An 18,716-nucleotide genomic window follows, 5' to 3' on the forward strand; every position below is an offset into this window, starting at 1 on the left:
AATCTACTCATTGAGACGATTCCAACAAGTACCCACAAGATTATATATTTTCTTATGTATGATTCACAAACATTGGTCAACGGAGGGAGTACTAATAATGATGATGATGAATTGAGTTAAAAATAAGTTTAAAATAAGAGGGAGTTCAAATCAATAACATAATACTAAAATAGACACCAGGAATGACACGTGTCACTTCCTAGTGCTGTTTTTCCCTCCAAAACTCCCCTCCCCTTTTAGCAAATAATATTTTTTTTTTTGGATATTTGTATAATACAACTATAATAATATTATTCCAAATCTTAAATATTATCATTACATAAAATTTATTTCTTTTTATTTTCTTAATTCTTCCATACACATCTACCAAAAATATTATTCTAACTCTTTTTTATTTCAGAAAAAAGTGAGCCAAGTACAAAATACTACCATTACCGCTTGAATATTTTTTAGACGGTGTCTCATTGAATTTTGCTCAAAAAGTAATAATAAAATTGATTCATATAATAGAAATTAAAGAAATTACTTTAATTTTCCTCAAAAAAAAAAAAATTTACTTTAAAACATCACTTTAATTTTTTTTTTTCAAATACCTCTAATATTTTGTTTCTTAGACTAATGGAGTATTACATATGACTATATAATAAATGTTGTGTTCGACAACTGTATTATATGTTTAATTCTAGGTAAATATGAAATATCAATCAATTTTTTGCTATTACTTAATTAAATAAATTAATATCTTATTTAGTAAATACAAAAAAAATTATTATAAAACATTTAGTTGAGATAATAAATTTATTACATTCAATGTTATAAATAAGATGCATAGTAAAAGACACGTCGGACATAATGACAAGTGACATCTTTTTGTGTATCCTTTTTTCTGATAAATAGCTATCATCTACAAATAAACTTTTAAGACAATAAACAATCAATGATCAAACTAAGATTATTGGATAGCTTCAAACACATTTTAATATAATAACAAAGAACGACGATATCATGTAAATCATCAATTATATTCATAAACAGAAAATATACTATTAATAATATATGTTAGTGTTGCCTAATTGTTGATTATTATTGCCTTTAATGATTCAAGTAGTATTTACTTCCATTGAAATTATTTTATTGGATATAAATTAAAGGTGATATATTATTTATAATTTATATATATGTTATACTAATAGTTTTACCATAGATTTTATTATGTTGTTTGATTAATATTTTTATGCTTATTAAAAGACATTTATAAATAAATCTTTAGTCATATAATCACTAGATTGTATAGTTTTATTGGGAATAATATGCATCATTAATGTAATATAATGTATACTTTTAAATATTTTCAACACAACTAATCAACAATAATTTTTTTTTCCTCAATTGTAGTTTTAATAAATTTTGCCTTATTATTTTATTTTTCTATATGTAATGCATTTGTTTATTCCACATGAGTTGCCTCATTTTTATATTATATCACAATTAATTATGGAAAAAATATTATTACTATCGTGCATTGCACGGGCACTAATTTAATAATATCCCAATAAGTAAAATGTAGGGTATATGGTACCGTAGCACGGAGTACTTAAAAGCTGACAATTTATGATTTGAACCAAATTATAAAATTTAAACAAAACCGGAACAACTCGATTTGACCAATTTATCAAATTTTGTACCGATGTTAACTTTCACTCCATAGTATTTCATTTGAACCGTTTATCAAATTTTGTACGGATGTTAATTTTTACTCCTTAATGTTTCATGCTATTTCTAATATAACCCGAACCTGAACCCAAACCCAAACCCAAAACCAAAACCAAAGCCGGCCCATTGACTAAAATTGCCACCCTGACATAAAAGACCAACACAAAATAGGTGCGCCATGAATGACATCTCAATTTGATGTCATTCCACGTCTTATTTTATTCTCTTGTTCTGAAAAACCAAAAATATTAGTACACCAATTTCTAAAATGTACCAAATATTGAACACAACCCGACCGAAAATACAGAAATAAATGTGTCAAAAGTAGAAATACTTTAATTTCTTTCCTTTTGATGCATCGAAACTAACTTCACACATTCTTCTCCTTAATTAAATCCCACCTTATATACACAATAAATCTAAAGTCATGATCTAAACATTCTGAGATAATTGCAATTTACAACAATGGAGGAAGGACGATCATTAACTGAAACTCCGACATGGGCGGTCGCCACCGTCATCTCTCTCATGGTTGCCACCGTCGTTTGCTTCACCAAATCTATTGAATTCTTTGGCCGGGTAATTTTCAATTTATAAAAAAATAATGTGTATTTATTTATTTATTTCTCTATATCCTTCTCACATTTTTTTTTATTAATTTTTCTTTATGTTTTATTATTTATTATTACTGTTTGTTAGTGGTTAGACAAGAGAAAAAGGAAACCTCTGTTGGCTGCCCTTAACAAAATCAAGGAAGGTATGATCCATGCGACCATGCATTTGTTTCTTATTTTTATTTATTTCTTAGTTAATGTAATATCATGTTTCCTGTATTCGATTTTATTTAGTTGTCACACGCATTAATGTTTCGTACCACATTTATCAACGTGACTATCTATCTATCTATCTAGAATAGGGAGAGGGAAAGAATTGTGACAAACTTACATAAAATTGATATGTATTACGGAGTATAACCTAAGACGTGTTATGTTAAGTGAACCTAAGCTTATATATGCGCCTTTAATATACCCAACCTGGAAAAATTGATGCATTTCATTTAACAATTGGGATGTAATTCTTTTCTTAATAAAATGCTTTGTAACATTACTTTGTGTCATAATTTTCATGACATTTTTAGCCTATGGACCAATATATTGCCTCTAATGAAATCCTTATAAACTCGGTTTATGCATGTAGAGCTTGTAGTATTCGGGGTACTGTCCCTTATTATGGGGCACTTCAGTATTTTTGTGGCCAACATTTGTGTAAAATCATCGGTGTTTAGCACTAGGTTCTACCCATGTATACCGGAAACTACATCAACTCAACCAGTGGTGACCATTAAACACATCACTAATTCGAATCAATCCAAGTATGCTCCTCCTGAACACCATGATCATGCTATAATTCATGCTAGGCAATATTGTGACGAGGTAATTGCTTCACTTACATTAAAGACAGTTCCTATGTCATGTACTCGACTGATTTTTTTTCAGCCATAAAGTTTGAGTTATTTCATTTACGTGCAGGGCTATGAGTCTTTTGCTTCATATGAGAGCCTCGAGCAGCTTCATCGTCTGTTGTTTGTTCTTGGTGTGACTCATGTTACTTACAGCTCTCTGGCCATTGCACTAGCTGTAATTAAGGTTGGATCAAGAATCTCATTTCTTCATATATTGGTAAATTAAGGTGTAATTTAAACAAGCTAAGGCTAACTGTATTCATCTTTTTTGTTTGAAGATCTATAGTTGGAGGGCATGGGAAGGTGAAGCAAAATCCATGGCTTTACAAACCTCACAAGGTCTAAATCTCTTCCTTTTTCTTGAAACAGGATTACATGCTATCATTTGATTTTATACCTTGTTTTTAAAATAATTTGATAACTTGGGTTAAATTCAACTTTTTGAACCAGATGATTCAAAGCTAAAGCGTCTGTGTTCCTTTGTTGTCAACCACGCATATCACCCATGGAGCCAACACAAAGTTTTTGTTTGGCTGGTAAGAAGAATTCTATTTTCTTTTTTTATGGCCTTTCATGCTTTCTAAATCTTCTCTTCCGCCGGTATAATTTGCTTGATGTACATACTGATTTCTTAGGAAACAAAATTAAATTGATGAATATACCAAGTAAAAAGAGGAACATTGTTTAAAATTGTGTGATACATGGTTGACAATTTTGAACGCCTGTCGTGCTGTCATTTATAGCTAGAATTGGCTAGAATTATCTCAGTGTATAGCTTTGTTTCAGCCGCCAATTTTGGAGTTCAATTAGCAAGTCTGATTATATTGCTCTCCGATTTGGCTTTCTTACTGTAAGTTTCTCCAGTTTTTCCAAGAGAGATCATCCTATATCTGTCTAAAATGAGTAATTCTTACTGACACTTAATTGTCTTGACAACAGACTCATCAACTTCCATTATCCTATGATTTTTTCAATTACATGGTCAGAAGTATGGATGAAGAATTCCGGGATATTGTTGGTATCAGGTCAATCTTTTTCATAGCTTGTGATATTTGGAGTTGAAATTTCTGATCACCCTTTCAATAAATCTGCTGTCATGTTTCACTTCATACTACAGAACTTATGTATTCAATATGCAACTTGACTTTGTTTCTCTTACAGCTTGCCTCTTTGGGTCTATGCCATAGTTTGCATTTTCCTTGATTTTCATGGTAATTTTCCAAACATCAGTTCTTTCTTTGGTTCATGCAGCCAACACCATCCTATTGGGATTAACTCTGACATTTGCTTTAAGCTAGTCTTGCTTGTGATCTCCAAATTACTAACCAATGTGATTCTTTCTCAGGAACTAATGTCTACTTTTGGCTTTCCTTTCTTCCGGCTATTGTAAGCTGTTCAATTATTTGGCTCATTCTATGTTTGTCTAAGATAAAACCTTTTTTTTTTTTTGTTCAGTTGAGTTACTTGTTTTATGTTTGTGCTTGTGGAAGATAATTGTTATAATTGGTACAAAGCTGCACCACGTTGTGGTGAAGCTCGCGGTAGAGATAATTGATTCACAATCATATATCGATGCCCAAGAGTTTAAATTGAGAGATGAGCTCTTCTGGTCTGGGAAGCCAAGGCTTTTACTTAGGTTCATACAATTCATATCTTTCCAAGTAAGCAAATCCAAGAAATTTAGCCGTTATTATTAGAGTAGTTTCTAAGAATTTTACCTCAAACATTCTAATGCCTACTGTATTTCTGCAACAGAATGCATTTGAGATGGCAATGTTCCTATGGTCATTGGTAAGAAGTTGATCCAGAAATTCGTACGAAAACACTACACTAGCTAGCTAGTTAGTGAATTCTGACAGTTGTTTCTTTCGCAGTGGGAAATCAATGGAACATCTTGCTTTATGGACAACCCAAGTTATATAGTGATTCGCTTAACATTCGGGTAACTAATGGCCAATATATCAAATCATCAACCAAATTGTCATGATAGGACTATTATAAACTGATAAATCGACCTGATTGAACTAATTTCAAGCTGCTATATACTGATCGATGCAGGATAGTTTCCCAAGTTTGGTGTAGCTTCATTACATTTCCACTCTATGTGATAATCACACAGGTACATAATCTTAGTAAGGCTTTGTTTCTTTTCTGGTGGATAGAATGAAGCCTAATTATGTCTTCATCCATTGCTATTGTTCAGTTTGCACATATGTATTGGTTTTTCTCTTGCTAATTTGGTATCTTCATTTGAATGGGGTGACAGATGGGATCCAGGTTCAAAAGAGCAGTGATCTCTGAGGGTGTGAGAAGATCTCTACATGGTTGGAGGAAAAGAGTGAGGGCAAGGCAACAAAGCAACAATAACTCTAATAGTGCGCGACTAAGCTCTTCATCATCAATGCCCTTGATTCGTGATATGGACAGATACGGTTCCAGCAGCAATAGAAGCAGCACTGATGTTAGTACTAGCAGTGGAAGAAGATCCTGGAGAAATGAAGGGTCTAGAAGGTGGTCATTGATGGATTATGGAGAAGTAGGAGTGATATTTACCTCGCAACAACCAAGCTATGTAGACAGAGGAGGGATCAACTGTGATAGTGATACTGGCAGTGACAGTTCTTATAATGAGGAGGACTATAAGGAGAGAGATGGTGCCCGTTATTCTCGCATTCCATGACGTTCATCACCTTGCATGTATGGACATGGCTGATTATATACATAATGTTAAGACACGAATATTTTAGGTTTTTGAAGAGATCACAAGGGTTATGTTCATTTTGTATTCCTTTTTATTTGAGCTTGTACTGTTCTTCTTAATGCAACCTCTTTTAGTTGGGTGGAGTATTTTACAAATGTTATTGGTCTAAAACATTTATTTGGGTGCCTCATAGATCATTTTTGATGATAAGCCCCTTGGAGACTTTATAAATTGAATTATGCTATATATGAATTCAATTTTATTTTCAAAGGGAATGTATATCCAAGATCACAGTCAGTTCAAAATCAGTTTAGAACTTAAGTGGACTAGAATGAGAATTTGAGACTTCTTGGGGTCGGATTAATTCCATTCTGGTCCAATTTTGATCAAGTTGGAATAGTTTTGTAAAATTATGGTACTCTTTAAGAAAAGAAAAAAAAAAATATATGGTGCTTACTACTATTACAACAATTCACCAACTTGGAAACATCACAATTAGTGGTTCAAAGACTCATCAATCATATAATAAATCAATAAAATCACCTAACATTTAACGTTACATCTCATGTTTCACTCACAAGTTACTTTCTACTCAAAGTCTCCCTTACTGATGGCTATAATCCTCTACTATTAACACTAACTATTCTAATTGTGTACAACTAGTCAACTACTATAAGATTCTAACAAATCAAATTTGCATCGTGAGAACCGTAAAACAGTCTGCAATCAACGCATCATATTCGTTACCGTGACCCACAATCGTCTGTAACCAAAACTACATTGAACCACTTTTTAATAGCCAAGATTATATATTTTATGATACTAATATTCGAATAATCGATTCAATAACAATTGTGCGTTACACGAGAGTAAAATTTTAATTTCCCTTTTTTAAGTTTAGGGGGAGCTATAATATAAATCCTTGCCCCCCTGCACAAGCAAAACACCCAATTTTATGTTCGTTCTTGTTCATCTACGTAGTATAAAACTCCTTCGTCACTGAAATCCTCTTCTTCGATCTCCTGGATTTTCTCCCCTCTTCTCAACCATGGTGCTCGAGGTTTGTCTTCTACTCAATTTCATCTCGAATTCCTTCCTTAAACGAGTTCCAAATTAGGGTTTTCAATCTTACTAACATTCTTTTTTCCCCTCTTTTGATTGGAATTTTCAGGCGACTATGATCTGTATCGATAATTCGGAGTGGATGCGTAATGGTGATTACTCGCCCACCAGATTTCAAGCTCTTTCTGATGCGGTTAATCTCATCTGCGGCGCTAAAACTCAGGTTTTCTTTCTCTCTCTTCACTTCTTTTAAACCCTAATTTACAATTTGGGGTTGAAATTGCTAACAATGGTGTTAATCTAATCAATTGGTAGTTTTTTGTGGATAGTATTTGATGGGTTTTGATGTTATTGATTGATTTCGTGTAGTCTAATCCGGAGAATACTGTCGGAATTCTGACTATGGCTGGAAAAGGTGTTCGTGTTTTGGTCACTCCCACCAGCGATCTTGGAAAGATATTGGCTTGTATGCACGGTTAGTTTTCGATCGATATCTCGTGAATTGATTAATATAAATCTTGATTATGCATGTTATTGAATATGTTGTTGTGAATGCATGATTAGAAAGCATGGCTTTTTGAACTTTTGTAGCATGTATCTTAGCTGACTTGAGGATTATCACATTACGTCTAGTTAGGTTGATTTTAGGGCTAGCAGAAATTGATGGTTAGGATGGCATTTGGTTTTCTGATCAAAGTAGAATATGATAATGCATTAATGCCTGGCGGTTAGGCAAAGTCAGTGGCTATTGAATAGAATCAGTAGAGTTTAGTACAATGTGCCACTTGATCCTAATTTTTGGAAAGAATGCTGCTAAATGTATTGTCCTATAGTTTTTTGACAGTCATTGTCAAATCTTGTTGGACAGCGTGGAGAGGAGGGATTGGTTGAGGTAGAGGAATGGAGAGATGTTGCTAAATGTAAGTCAAATTGATGAAATTTGGTACAAGATGAATGACTATGTATCGATTGGTTGAGGTAGATGAATGGAGAGACGTTGCTTGGAAGTGGTGATGTAGTTGGGTTCTTTTTTTTAATTTTTTTTTTTTATTTTCTGTTCATGATGTTATGTAAACTTCCAAAAAAGCTACATGATTCTTAGACGTGTCTTGTTCCACCGCCTCCATATGGGTAGGAGAATTGAGCTTCCAATCACCTTTTGATAAGTTTGTTTGTTAATACAATAATTGAGCGAATTCAAGGTTATTTTTATTTTTTATTTTTATTGTAATCTTCTATTCTCTATTTGTAGAAGCTTTCTGACTGAATTGCTAATTTGCTACTCTCTGGTCTCAGGACTGGAAGTTGGTGGTGAAATGAACTTGGCTGCTGGAATTCAGGTGGCTCAATTGGCTCTTAAACATCGACAAAACAAAAAACAGCAACAAAGGATCATAGTTTTTGCAGGAAGGTTGGTATTTGTCTTCCAATATTTTGCTTTCTTTTGATGTAGTGGTTTACTTATTATTAATCTTATTATCGGCTGGCAGTCCTGTCAAATATGACAAAAAAGTATTGGAGATGATTGGGAGGAAGTTGAAAAAGAACAGCGTGGCCCTTGATGTTGTTGATTTTGGTGAAGATGAGGAAGGGAAGTCAGAGAAACTTGAGGCCTTAGTTTCTGCAGTAAATAACAACGAAACCAGCCATATTGTCCATGTGCCTCCAGGTGCCAGTGCGCTGTCCGATGTGCTGATAAGGTTAGTGATTAATAATACTCTACGTGACTTAACTGTGTAGGTTATTGATTATTCTCTGATTCATGAATGTGTCTTGTGACAGTACTCCCATATTTACTGGAGATGGGGAAGGAGGAAGTGGTTTTGCTGCTGCTGCCGCCGCTGCTGCAGCTGGTGGTGTTTCTGGATTTGATTTCGGTGTAGATCCTAATTTGGATCCTGAGCTGGCTCTTGCCCTTAGAGTTTCAATGGAAGAAGAGAGGGCAAGGCAAGAAGCAGCTGCAAAAAGGGCAGCAGAAGAAGCAACCAGACAAGAAAAAGGAGGGGAACAAAGCTCCCAAGACACAACTATGGGGGAAAGTAGCAATGCTGCAAATTCAGAAGCTGATAAGAAAAATGACATGACTGAGGTATGTAGATGTGGTGGCATTGCCCAAGGGTTTTTATTTTATTTTATTTTTTAAAAAACTTTTGTTTTGTTTTGTTGTTGATTTCCTTCTGTTTCAAGCTAAATTATTACTAAATTTAAAAGGAAAAATTCATTCTCGGAGGTACTTTTGGTTTCTTAGACATGGTTGCAAATTGGTTGATTGAACCAATGCAAAATACCTGCAAAGTTTGAGACTTAACTTTAATGTTAAACTTCTTTGTCATTTGCTTTTGTATATGGCTAACCCATGACATCTACAGGATGATGAGAATGCCCTGCTGCAGCAGGCACTGGCAATGTCAATGGATGACCCTGCCTCCACTACAGCTGTGCGAGATACTGATATGTCAGATGCAGCTGATGACCAGGACTTGCAACTTGGTTTGTTTCTTATTCTTTCTCTATTAAATTGCACTCAATGAGGGTGATATCATTTTTATCCCAACATGGAAAAGGATTGTCCATGATTACTGAGTAAAATATATATTCATTCAGTGTCTTTGCCTCTTTGGTAACTCTACTGAATTACACTTTAACATAGGCAGTTTCATGAGATTGGAAATAAATTGACACACCCTTAGGCAGGCTAGACTACTAGAGTTTCTTTATCTGGCTTTCCAAATAAACCAGGCATCTCTCTTATACTCATTAGATTGAGTTCTTGTCTTGTAGAAAGTGTTGTACAATTTGTTTTCCCTTAGTTATTGGGTTGGGGGGGGGGTAGGTTGGGGTGGTGAGAGGAGATTGTTTGGTTTAGTCAGTTATGATTATGATGTTACAAGCCACATACAGTTGACTGTTTAGAGGAAAAACTTAGAGCGTTGCCTTCCTGATCATTTTTTTTTTTTTTTTTCATTCCTCTCTGGTCTTTTCTACTTTCTCTCTCCTCTTTGCAAATTTGTTTATCACTTACCAGTATAGAAATGAATGAACAAAAAATTTTGGGGTCACCTTTCTTTCTCCAACTTTTCCTCGCATGCATAACATAATAGAAATGAGTGAAAATATATTGAATGTCAAAATGGGTGCCTATTTGTTAAGCACCATGTCTAACGATGAAACCCATGATTTAGATCATGATTAAAACCATGTTTTGATAAGCATGCCTCCAAATAAATCATGACCGAGGAAAGAGTTTTGATCATGATCACAATATTTTTGCTGCACCATTTATATCATGACTTGAATTTTGAGTCATGAATGTGGTTTGTTCATCAATAGGAGTAACTAATGGAAATTAGAAAAAGGTGCAAAGTTGAGCCAAAGAGTCAATCAAGAAAGGGATTAGAAATGGAATTAGTAATTAGTTCTTTCACATCATGTTTTGATGATGGAAAAAATAATCTTGAACCCTTCCCTTCTCTTGTGCATAACAGATAATACCCTCTTTTGTGATGTTGAATGAGGGGATAGAGGAATTTGTTCAAAATAATGGTTCTGGTGGATATACAGGAGTTTATACATGGAATTTGGTGAATTATTTTGTTATAGACTATATGCCATTGCTTCAAGTTGAAATGCATTATTTCCTTTGGAGAGGCACATAAAATAGTCGAAGGATAGAAATTCTGGGCAGCTTGTATATCAGCGAGTTTGACACGTTTCACAACATCATACCCAATTTGCTCCACACTTCATCAACCTAAGTACAGTATTAACTATTAAGTATTCTTCTGCGGAGGCTGAAGTCTTGGATTTTTCTCATATCTAATTATCTAGGGCTTGAGAATGAAACTCTAAAGGCCTAATTTATCAATTGAGTGTAAATAAAAAATTTTAAGAACTGAAATGCTGGGTATTTGATTGGGAGGATTAGGCTTTTTAGAATGGAATATAGCAATTTTTGGACATGAATGTATTCAGTAATTAACTAATTATCCTGTTATTTAATTTTTGCTTGGGAGACATGAATGTTGTATAGTCTCTCTTAAAGAAACCTGTCTTTGATATATTTGGTGAAAGCTACTCTAAATAACTCAAACTTAAAGCTTTATGAATCAAACTTTTCAATATCAACTATCCAAGCGAACTTTTGATAGCATGTCATTTTTAGGAGACTTGTTAATTTAAATGGGATTTCTATGTTGTAGGGATGCTCATTATTATTTTTATTATAGGATACTAGATCACCTAGTAGAAAGGATTGAAAAATCCAACATGAAAGAGCATGTTAAGCATCAATTTCTAAGAATAGAAACTCTATTTCTTCTTCATCTTCCTCCCCAATCTTACATCCTAAATCCTCTTTTCTTCATAATGCTTACCTAATTTTTCACTTAGGGTTCTTTATCACTTGATTAGTTTCAAGTTTGCAACCAAGAAACAGAAGAACTCTTAGAGAAGACACCAACTCAGCCACCTCTTGTTGTTAGAGGATGGTGAGGAAGAGCACCAATATAATTTTGCATGAAAATATCCTCTTTTTGGTTGTGTTTTGTGTGTGTGTGAAGACTGGGGTGGGGGTTAAGGTTGTGGCCTTTAATGAAATGCTTAATAATATGTTTTATTGTTAACTTCAGTCCTTTAGTATTGCAATATGGAGGAGTGCACAAATTTTTAGGTAAGGGAAAAGGAAGGGAGAGAGTTAAAATTACAAACTTGTCCATGTGATTGTAAGCATTAACTAAGGCATCAAATATAAAAAAGTAAGGGTATATTGGGTATTTACTATGTGAAAAAAACATCTTTTTTTAATTATTTAACCTAAAATGGGTATTCTATAATATATGTGGAACTTCCCAAAGTGGTAAGTGTTGCAATATTAAAGGAACTTAGGAAGTATATTCTTATGCAAAATTTATGATATTTCTATGTAAGCATTTTTTGCAACTAAGGGGAATTCGCCTGTGTTGGTTCGGGCATGTAAGACGGAGACCCCAGGGTGCACCGATACGAAGAGTGTGATCATGGAGAGGTTAGACGAGGTGGAGGGAGACCTAAAATGACTTGGTTGGAAGGAGTTAGGAAAAATATGAAGCATATGGATTTGCATAAGAATGAGGTATGCGATCGTAAGGGATTGAGGAGAAAGATTTTGTGGATGACTATACAGAATAATCACTTTTTTTGGTTCATGTAGCCGACCCCACTCATGGGATTAAGGCTATGGATTGTATGTGATTGTTGTTGTGCAGTTAGAATTAAGGAGTATTATAAATTTTTCACTAGTCGTAGGTTGTCCCAAGTTTTTTTTATTCCAGACAAATGATCCTTTTTTTATAAATTTGTTTGTTAACTTCTGATATACTGCAGGACATTAGTAATTACTAACCAATTATACCATGTTTGTGGGAGTCTATTAATCTGGCCCTTTCCAATATTTATCCAGACAGCAAAGTTTCCACATTTAGAAACTCTAGCAAACTCTGGACCACCATTAGCGGAACTCTGGCCATTACCCTTGTTGCTGCTGCTCACCTATCTCTTTCTTTATTTCCCTCTTGCATATGCTTAGCTAAGATTTGTTTTTATGCAAATGCTTTGGATTTAATTAGGCAGTTGGAGGTTATGGAAGTGGTGGATTTGGGTCACTGAGGTTGTGGTAGTTGTCTATCTGCTTGGTGAGACTGTTATTTGGTTGCTGAGCATGTGGGTGGGATAGTCAATGCCAATGGGGATAGGGTTATAGGCCGTGTCATGGTGGTTTGTATTGAAAAGGGCGCGATGTGATGGTGGGATGATGAGAGATGAGAAGGGTTTTTAGTGATTTGGGGCTGCTGGCTGGTTGAGGTGTCAAAAATTCTAAGTAGGGAATTGAAACCCGGGGAGTTGGTGAATGAAGAGGACTGCTTTTTGAGTGATTTTATACAGGGAAAGTGACAGGAATGAAAAACACTAACGGATTAACCAAAGAAGTGGGATTACCATTCCTTTCCTTTTTTTTTTTCCTAGAAACCCTTACCCTAAGAGGCCCTGAGGAAGTTCTTTCCATAGCAATATCTATAGTTGCCTTTTTCTTGATCATATATTTGCTCAGAAGCATTATCAAGCTGATTTCCCTCTTATATTATATATTTTTGAGCTGTGAGTTAACCCCTTGTGTTATGCATGCAGCTCTTCAGCTCTCGGTAGAGGAAGGTGCCAAAGAGTCAACAAGTCAGTCAAGTCAGACAGATATGACTAAATTGCTGGCAGACCAGTCTTTTGTTTCATCCATTCTCGCTTCGGTACGTAACTCGTTCTCCCTTTTTTTTTTTTTTTTTTTTTTTTATGCAATCACAAGTCTGAAAAATGTTTTATGTTCTCCCCTCCTTTTTATTCAAGCACAAGTCTGAAAAAGGTTCACATTCCCCACCATTTACAAATTTCATGTTTTTTGCTGACAGCTTCCTGGAGTTGACCCAAATGATCCCTCGGTGAAGGATTTGCTGGCTTCCATGCACAATCAGTCTGAGGTGAGCTAATTTACTACAGTAATATTCAATTATCATTGCCACACATTGGATGTGAAACAAAAATGTTGTCTGTTTCAATTGCTGATTGTCGATTTAAATGTCATATTTGTAACTGGTATGTTAACTTGCAGAAGAAGGATGATGAGGATAAGCCCCCAAGTGAAGAGGAGAAGAAATGATGCAATCTCTTTGTCAAGTCTCAGGTCTCTTTGCTGCTCCTGCTTAGTATGACTTAATCAGAGGGGCCTTGGTAATTTGTAAAATGGCTTTGATATATGCTGACTTTGTATTTTTCGCTTGAAAAGGGAAGGTCACATTATGGTCCAAATGTTGCTCATAGCACGAAGAGTTTTAACAACGTTTTAAGTCCCAGGTTAAATCTGTGAAGCACCGAGACAATGTGCATTTCTTCATTGTTAAAATTATTGCTTGAAAAGGGAAGGTCACATTATGGTCCAACGTTGGGTTAGTTATTGCGTTGGTTAGTTTCACATTTTTTTACCCAATTGATGCAATTGTCTCAAAGACTTTTCTTCTAGTTGCAAATGGATATCATTCCATAGAGGTTACGGAGTGTGATTTTTTCATATCCTTATTAGATGATTTTGGGTTCCATCAGAATAGTTGTTTTTTTTTTTTTTTTTTTTTTTTTTTTGGTTAAAATCAGAATATATGTTAGATGCATACAATGTGCAACTTTGTGCTTCTACATGAAGCAGGTAATCAACTTTTACTATAAATGCCTACTTCGTGTCAATGTTTAACAATTCAAAACCAAAAAATTCCAGCAGTTCTAGTTAAAATCATCAATAAATTAGTTACATCAATAAAAGTAGTTGTAGTTAAGTAAAATTGGACGAAGAATTACAAGGGTTACTCAAGTTGTTAGGTTAGGTTGTTTTGGTTCAAGTTGTTCGGTTAGGTTGTTTTGGTTTAATAGATTCTTCCATTCGAGAAGTCATATGCGAGTATTAACTAAAGGGAAACCAACTCTTGAAAGTCGAGATCCGTGTGGTAAGCCAGTTGAAGAGTTGAGGGAATTCCTCCGACAATCCAATTTCTTCTTCAATTTTGAAAGGCAAGGCTAGCACTAAAAATTGAGGAAATACAAGCTCATCGGCTTGATAAACCATGCTTAGGGGTGAGCAAAGAACCAGGGTACCCGGTTCGGTTATAAATTTTAAGTTTTTTTAAGCTCATATATATAAACTTATACAACCCTAAAATGCAAACCCTAACATAAAACGAGCCGCCTCCTTCTTCCTCTATCCTCTCTGCTTTCTCTCTCCTCTTTCCCTTCTCTTCATCTTCTTCCACCCTTTTCTCATCATCATATTCTTTAACCCGGTCGAGCTATTGCCGCAAGCAACGATTGAGGCACCGTCGAGTTATCGCCGCAAGCAATTGATTTATAGTCTGAATATGATATAATGTAAATTGAAGAATGTTGTCTTTTCTCTCACTTTCAAAAACATTTATGGTATGAGCAGAGCTGCATAGAATTTGGTGTGCGAAAGTTCAATGTGAATACTGAAGTAAGGAAGGCATACATGGATTCATTAACCAATTCTGGAAAAGATCTTGTAAATGTATTGATGCTTCGTGAATTTGATGTTAAAGACGGAAAAAATCAAGCTTTTTTTTTTGTGATTGAATTGATTAATCTTTGCTATTAATTCGCTGTATGTAATTTGGTAATGTGTATCTATGTAATGGTTGGACTTTAGATCTAATTTTTCATCTCAATATTCTGGAATTTTTCTATGGTTTCAATTTTTTTTTTTTATTTATTATTATTTTTTATTTAATGGCTAGAAACGCAACATATCAAACCGGTTACCCGGTTTTGGAACCGGTTCCCAGTGGTTTCGGTTCCTGATCTTAAATGTTGGACCCGGTTGTTTCAAGTTCCGGGTCTGGTTCCAAAATCTTAGACCCGGTACTAACCGGTTCCGGGACCGGGTCTTTAGTTTTACACCGGGTACCCGGTAGTGCTCACCCCTAACCATACTCCCTCCGTCCTTTATCTACATGCCTACTTTTCTTTTTGGTTTTTCAAAACTACATGTTTATTTCTATTTAAATAATGTATTTTTTGACAATATTCCCTCTTTTTGATGAGTTGTCATCAATTTTCTTTTTTTTTTTTATTTTTTTTTTACTTTTGACATCATTTTCCAAACACTTTCTCTGTATCTTTTCAATAATTACCAACTACCTTTTCTTTCTCTCTATCTCTCTCTAACCTCACATGCACATTTGTACTTCGCAATCATGGGTTTTAAGAAATCTTTAAGTTCCTTAATTTCCGTGAGAAACAGAAAATAAACATGTAAATAAGGGACGGAGGGAATACTGTTTATCTAAAGATATAATCGCAATTTACACATTTAAGTACGGGCATGTTCGTAATTGAGAGATAAAAGAAGTTAACAGTATTAATTTTGAGAAGAATGACGTTAATGGAGGATGGAGTTCAATGGAGATTTCAGAAGCTCCAATGGAAAAATTGAAGCTCAAGGGCAGCATCAACGGAGGAGGACGACACCCTAACCCTCTGGGATTAACTATACCCTTTGTTTTCCTATTTTCTCTTAGGGTTTTCGTTGCTGTGAAAATATGGTGGTGGACGTGGTGGTTCTAGAGGAAGCTTGAGCATATTCAATGAAGGGCTTTAACATCAATGGAGGAAAAAAGCTTCATGGTAAAAAAAATATTTCTTAACGTTTACAAATATCTCATTCTCGTTTATTGAGTAATTTATATTAAATAAATAAAATGTACAAATCCCTACCTTTTCAAAAGTAAGAGTAAACTCTTATAAATAGTGGTGAGACGATTATGCCCCTAAAATTGTTTATTTACATATTTACCCCTTTTAAAAGTATGACCACACTTTTATGAATAGTGTTGAGATGATTATGTCCCTAATTAAAATGTTTATTTACATATTTGCACTCATTAATGTTAATTGTTTGTTTTTTTATATTTTATATATATTTTTTTTAAAACTTTTAAGAATAGTGTGTGGATATTTATAAGATATTTATTTACATATTTTCGTTAATTAACGCTCCTAACATGCTTCAAAAAAAAAAAAAAAAGAATGTTTAACGCTACTAACAATTAAAGGCGCCACCTGATAAACAGAAAGACTTATAAACTGAGGGAATTACACGCCCGGTGGCCCTCGAACCCACAATCGTCTGATTAGAAGTCTTAGGCCACAAGCGCCTAATTATAAAAAAAATTATAATTCACACTTTGTATATTAGTTTTATTTTTTAAATAAATAATACTTGTATAATACTATAATTTTTTTTTCTAAGAATAATTGTAACACCCCAACCCCAAACAAATTAGGGAGGGGCCTATTGTCACGAAGTGTGCATCAAGGGCCAACAACTATCCTCACAGACCAACACAAGTCCTTCCGGCGCATTGTAGTACGCTTAACAGTGGAGTATTTTAGCATATGAGCTCCTTAAAAGGAAGATGCACCTTGAGTAGTATATTAAATCCCTTTAAAGCAATTATAAAGGGTATTATAATTAATTAGTATTAACAAAGGAACATTTTATATCTTAAAAAAAATACCCCTTGCATCTAAAAAATTAACGGATGTAGTAAATAAAACAAGAAACCTTAAAAACCAAAACCATAAACCCCCAAAAAAAATTTACGGTAGACAAATTCAGCATAAATACAAAATGAATTCCAGCATTCACAATCATACAAAACACGTAGTAATTGCGGTATGTATTCCCTTTGTTTCTTAAAGTTTTTTTTTTACAAATAGCCAAATACTGATCAAAACTAGAATTTTTAGAGATCGAAAAGTACTACCCAGTAGATTATTTATTTTAGATGGTTCCTCTCAAAATGAAAATGTTTGTTTGTTTTTGTTTATTTTTTTCCCTACTTTTAATCACATGGGAATGTTCAATTGATTCTTTACTGTTAGCTGCATTATTCATGATATCTTAATCACATGAGAGTAAATTCTAACGCATTTTTTTTTATTTAGGGCTTGTTTGACATCAATTTTTGTTTTTAATTTTCAGTTTTTTTGAAAATAAAAAACTCACAACAGGAAATAAAAAAATGGTGTTTTTATTTTTTGTTGTCAGTTTTCAATATTATCGTGATCTTAAATTTGATTAATTTTTAATTCATTATATACTTCTTAATAGATGACACGTTTCTTTTATCACGTTTGCCAACGCACAATTTTCACGAGTTATATCTCCCATTATCAACATTGTAAAATTATAAAAAGTGGATATTAATAAAATATACATTAAGACGATTCAAACAAGATCCCACATGATTATGTTTTATCGTAACTACAAATCACAAAAGCAAGTCAGAGTGTTGTTTGTGAATAGTGCAAAAGTCAAACTGTGTCATCTAAAAAGGAACAGAGAAAGTATATCATATGATTTTAAAAAACAAAAAACCAAAAAACAGAAAACCAGAACAATGCCAAACGAAACTTAAACCCTATTTATTTATTACGGAAGATAATGAACTTTACTCCGTATTTTTTTTTTTTTTTTGAGGGCAAAACAATTCAAATTGTATATTTTAATTTTATAGTCAATTTTGAAACAAAAGTGGGCACATTTTGATGCAAATAAATACAAACAAATATTAATCAGAAATTCAGAATAGTACTCCGTATATAATTGAATGTCCCTGTCTCTTTGTTTCTGATGATACTTTGATATTCAATGTTATTTAAAATGTTTTTTTTAGTGTTATCCGTAAACTGACATGAAGTAATAATTGAGTCAGAGTACATAATAATGAAAAAAAAAAAAACCTTGGCAATGGGGTTGATTTAATATTTTGTTGTTCACGTGTATACGATTGATCAATTTAACGTAGGATTTGAATGATATTTTTGGTCCTTATAATGTGGTAATTGTTTCCTTCAATGTACTTGCGTATTCATATGACATAGATTTGATTTGGAATGTTAAAGTGGATTATGAACTGTGAACGTGTTAATGAAACGTACTCTTTATGTCCCTTTTTATTTGCCCCACTTTTCTTTTTGGTTCGCCACTTGAATTCATCCTATATTGTATATAACTATGAAGTGTCACTACTTTACTCTAGAGTCACTACATTTGGTCCCACTAATGTCACGGAAGAAATAAAAGCAATGTTGTCTAGTGTTAATTGAATGGTTGAAATAAGTAGTTTCTTTGAGGGGCCTATCTCTTTTAATGGTGGGCGGGACGAAAAATGTGTATAAATTAGACAAATG

General features: G+C 33.8%; 2 protein-coding genes across 2 annotated transcripts; both read left to right on the forward strand.

Annotated features, from left to right (window-relative positions):
• Window positions 1–1,725: 1,725 nt before the first annotated feature.
• On the forward strand, window positions 1,726–6,619 carry LOC110694718 (MLO-like protein 4). Its single transcript, XM_021871894.1, has 15 exons — window positions 1,726–2,292; window positions 2,413–2,470; window positions 2,911–3,146; window positions 3,243–3,359; window positions 3,454–3,514; window positions 3,626–3,711; window positions 3,951–4,025; window positions 4,115–4,200; window positions 4,337–4,386; window positions 4,521–4,561; window positions 4,666–4,836; window positions 4,931–4,966; window positions 5,050–5,117; window positions 5,234–5,294; window positions 5,442–6,619. Exons 1-15 carry the CDS (start codon window positions 2,179–2,181, stop codon window positions 5,853–5,855), a joined length of 1,674 nt encoding a protein of 557 aa, XP_021727586.1. The 5' UTR covers window positions 1,726–2,178; the 3' UTR covers window positions 5,856–6,619.
• A 160-nt stretch (window positions 6,620–6,779) lies between these two features.
• Window positions 6,780–14,010, forward strand: LOC110694721 (26S proteasome non-ATPase regulatory subunit 4 homolog). The gene is made up of 10 exons (XM_021871897.1): window positions 6,780–6,936; window positions 7,048–7,161; window positions 7,308–7,413; window positions 8,235–8,349; window positions 8,429–8,638; window positions 8,721–9,027; window positions 9,308–9,428; window positions 13,101–13,213; window positions 13,373–13,441; window positions 13,573–14,010. The coding sequence occupies exons 1-10, from the start codon at window positions 6,925–6,927 to the stop codon at window positions 13,618–13,620; spliced, it is 1,215 nt and encodes a 404-aa protein (XP_021727589.1). The 5' UTR covers window positions 6,780–6,924; the 3' UTR covers window positions 13,621–14,010.
• Window positions 14,011–18,716: the final 4,706 nt, after the last annotated feature.

This window comes from Chenopodium quinoa, unplaced genomic scaffold (assembly GCF_001683475.1).
Source record: "Chenopodium quinoa cultivar QQ74 unplaced genomic scaffold, ASM168347v1, whole genome shotgun sequence".
Taxonomy (NCBI): Eukaryota; Viridiplantae; Streptophyta; class Magnoliopsida; order Caryophyllales; family Amaranthaceae; genus Chenopodium; species Chenopodium quinoa.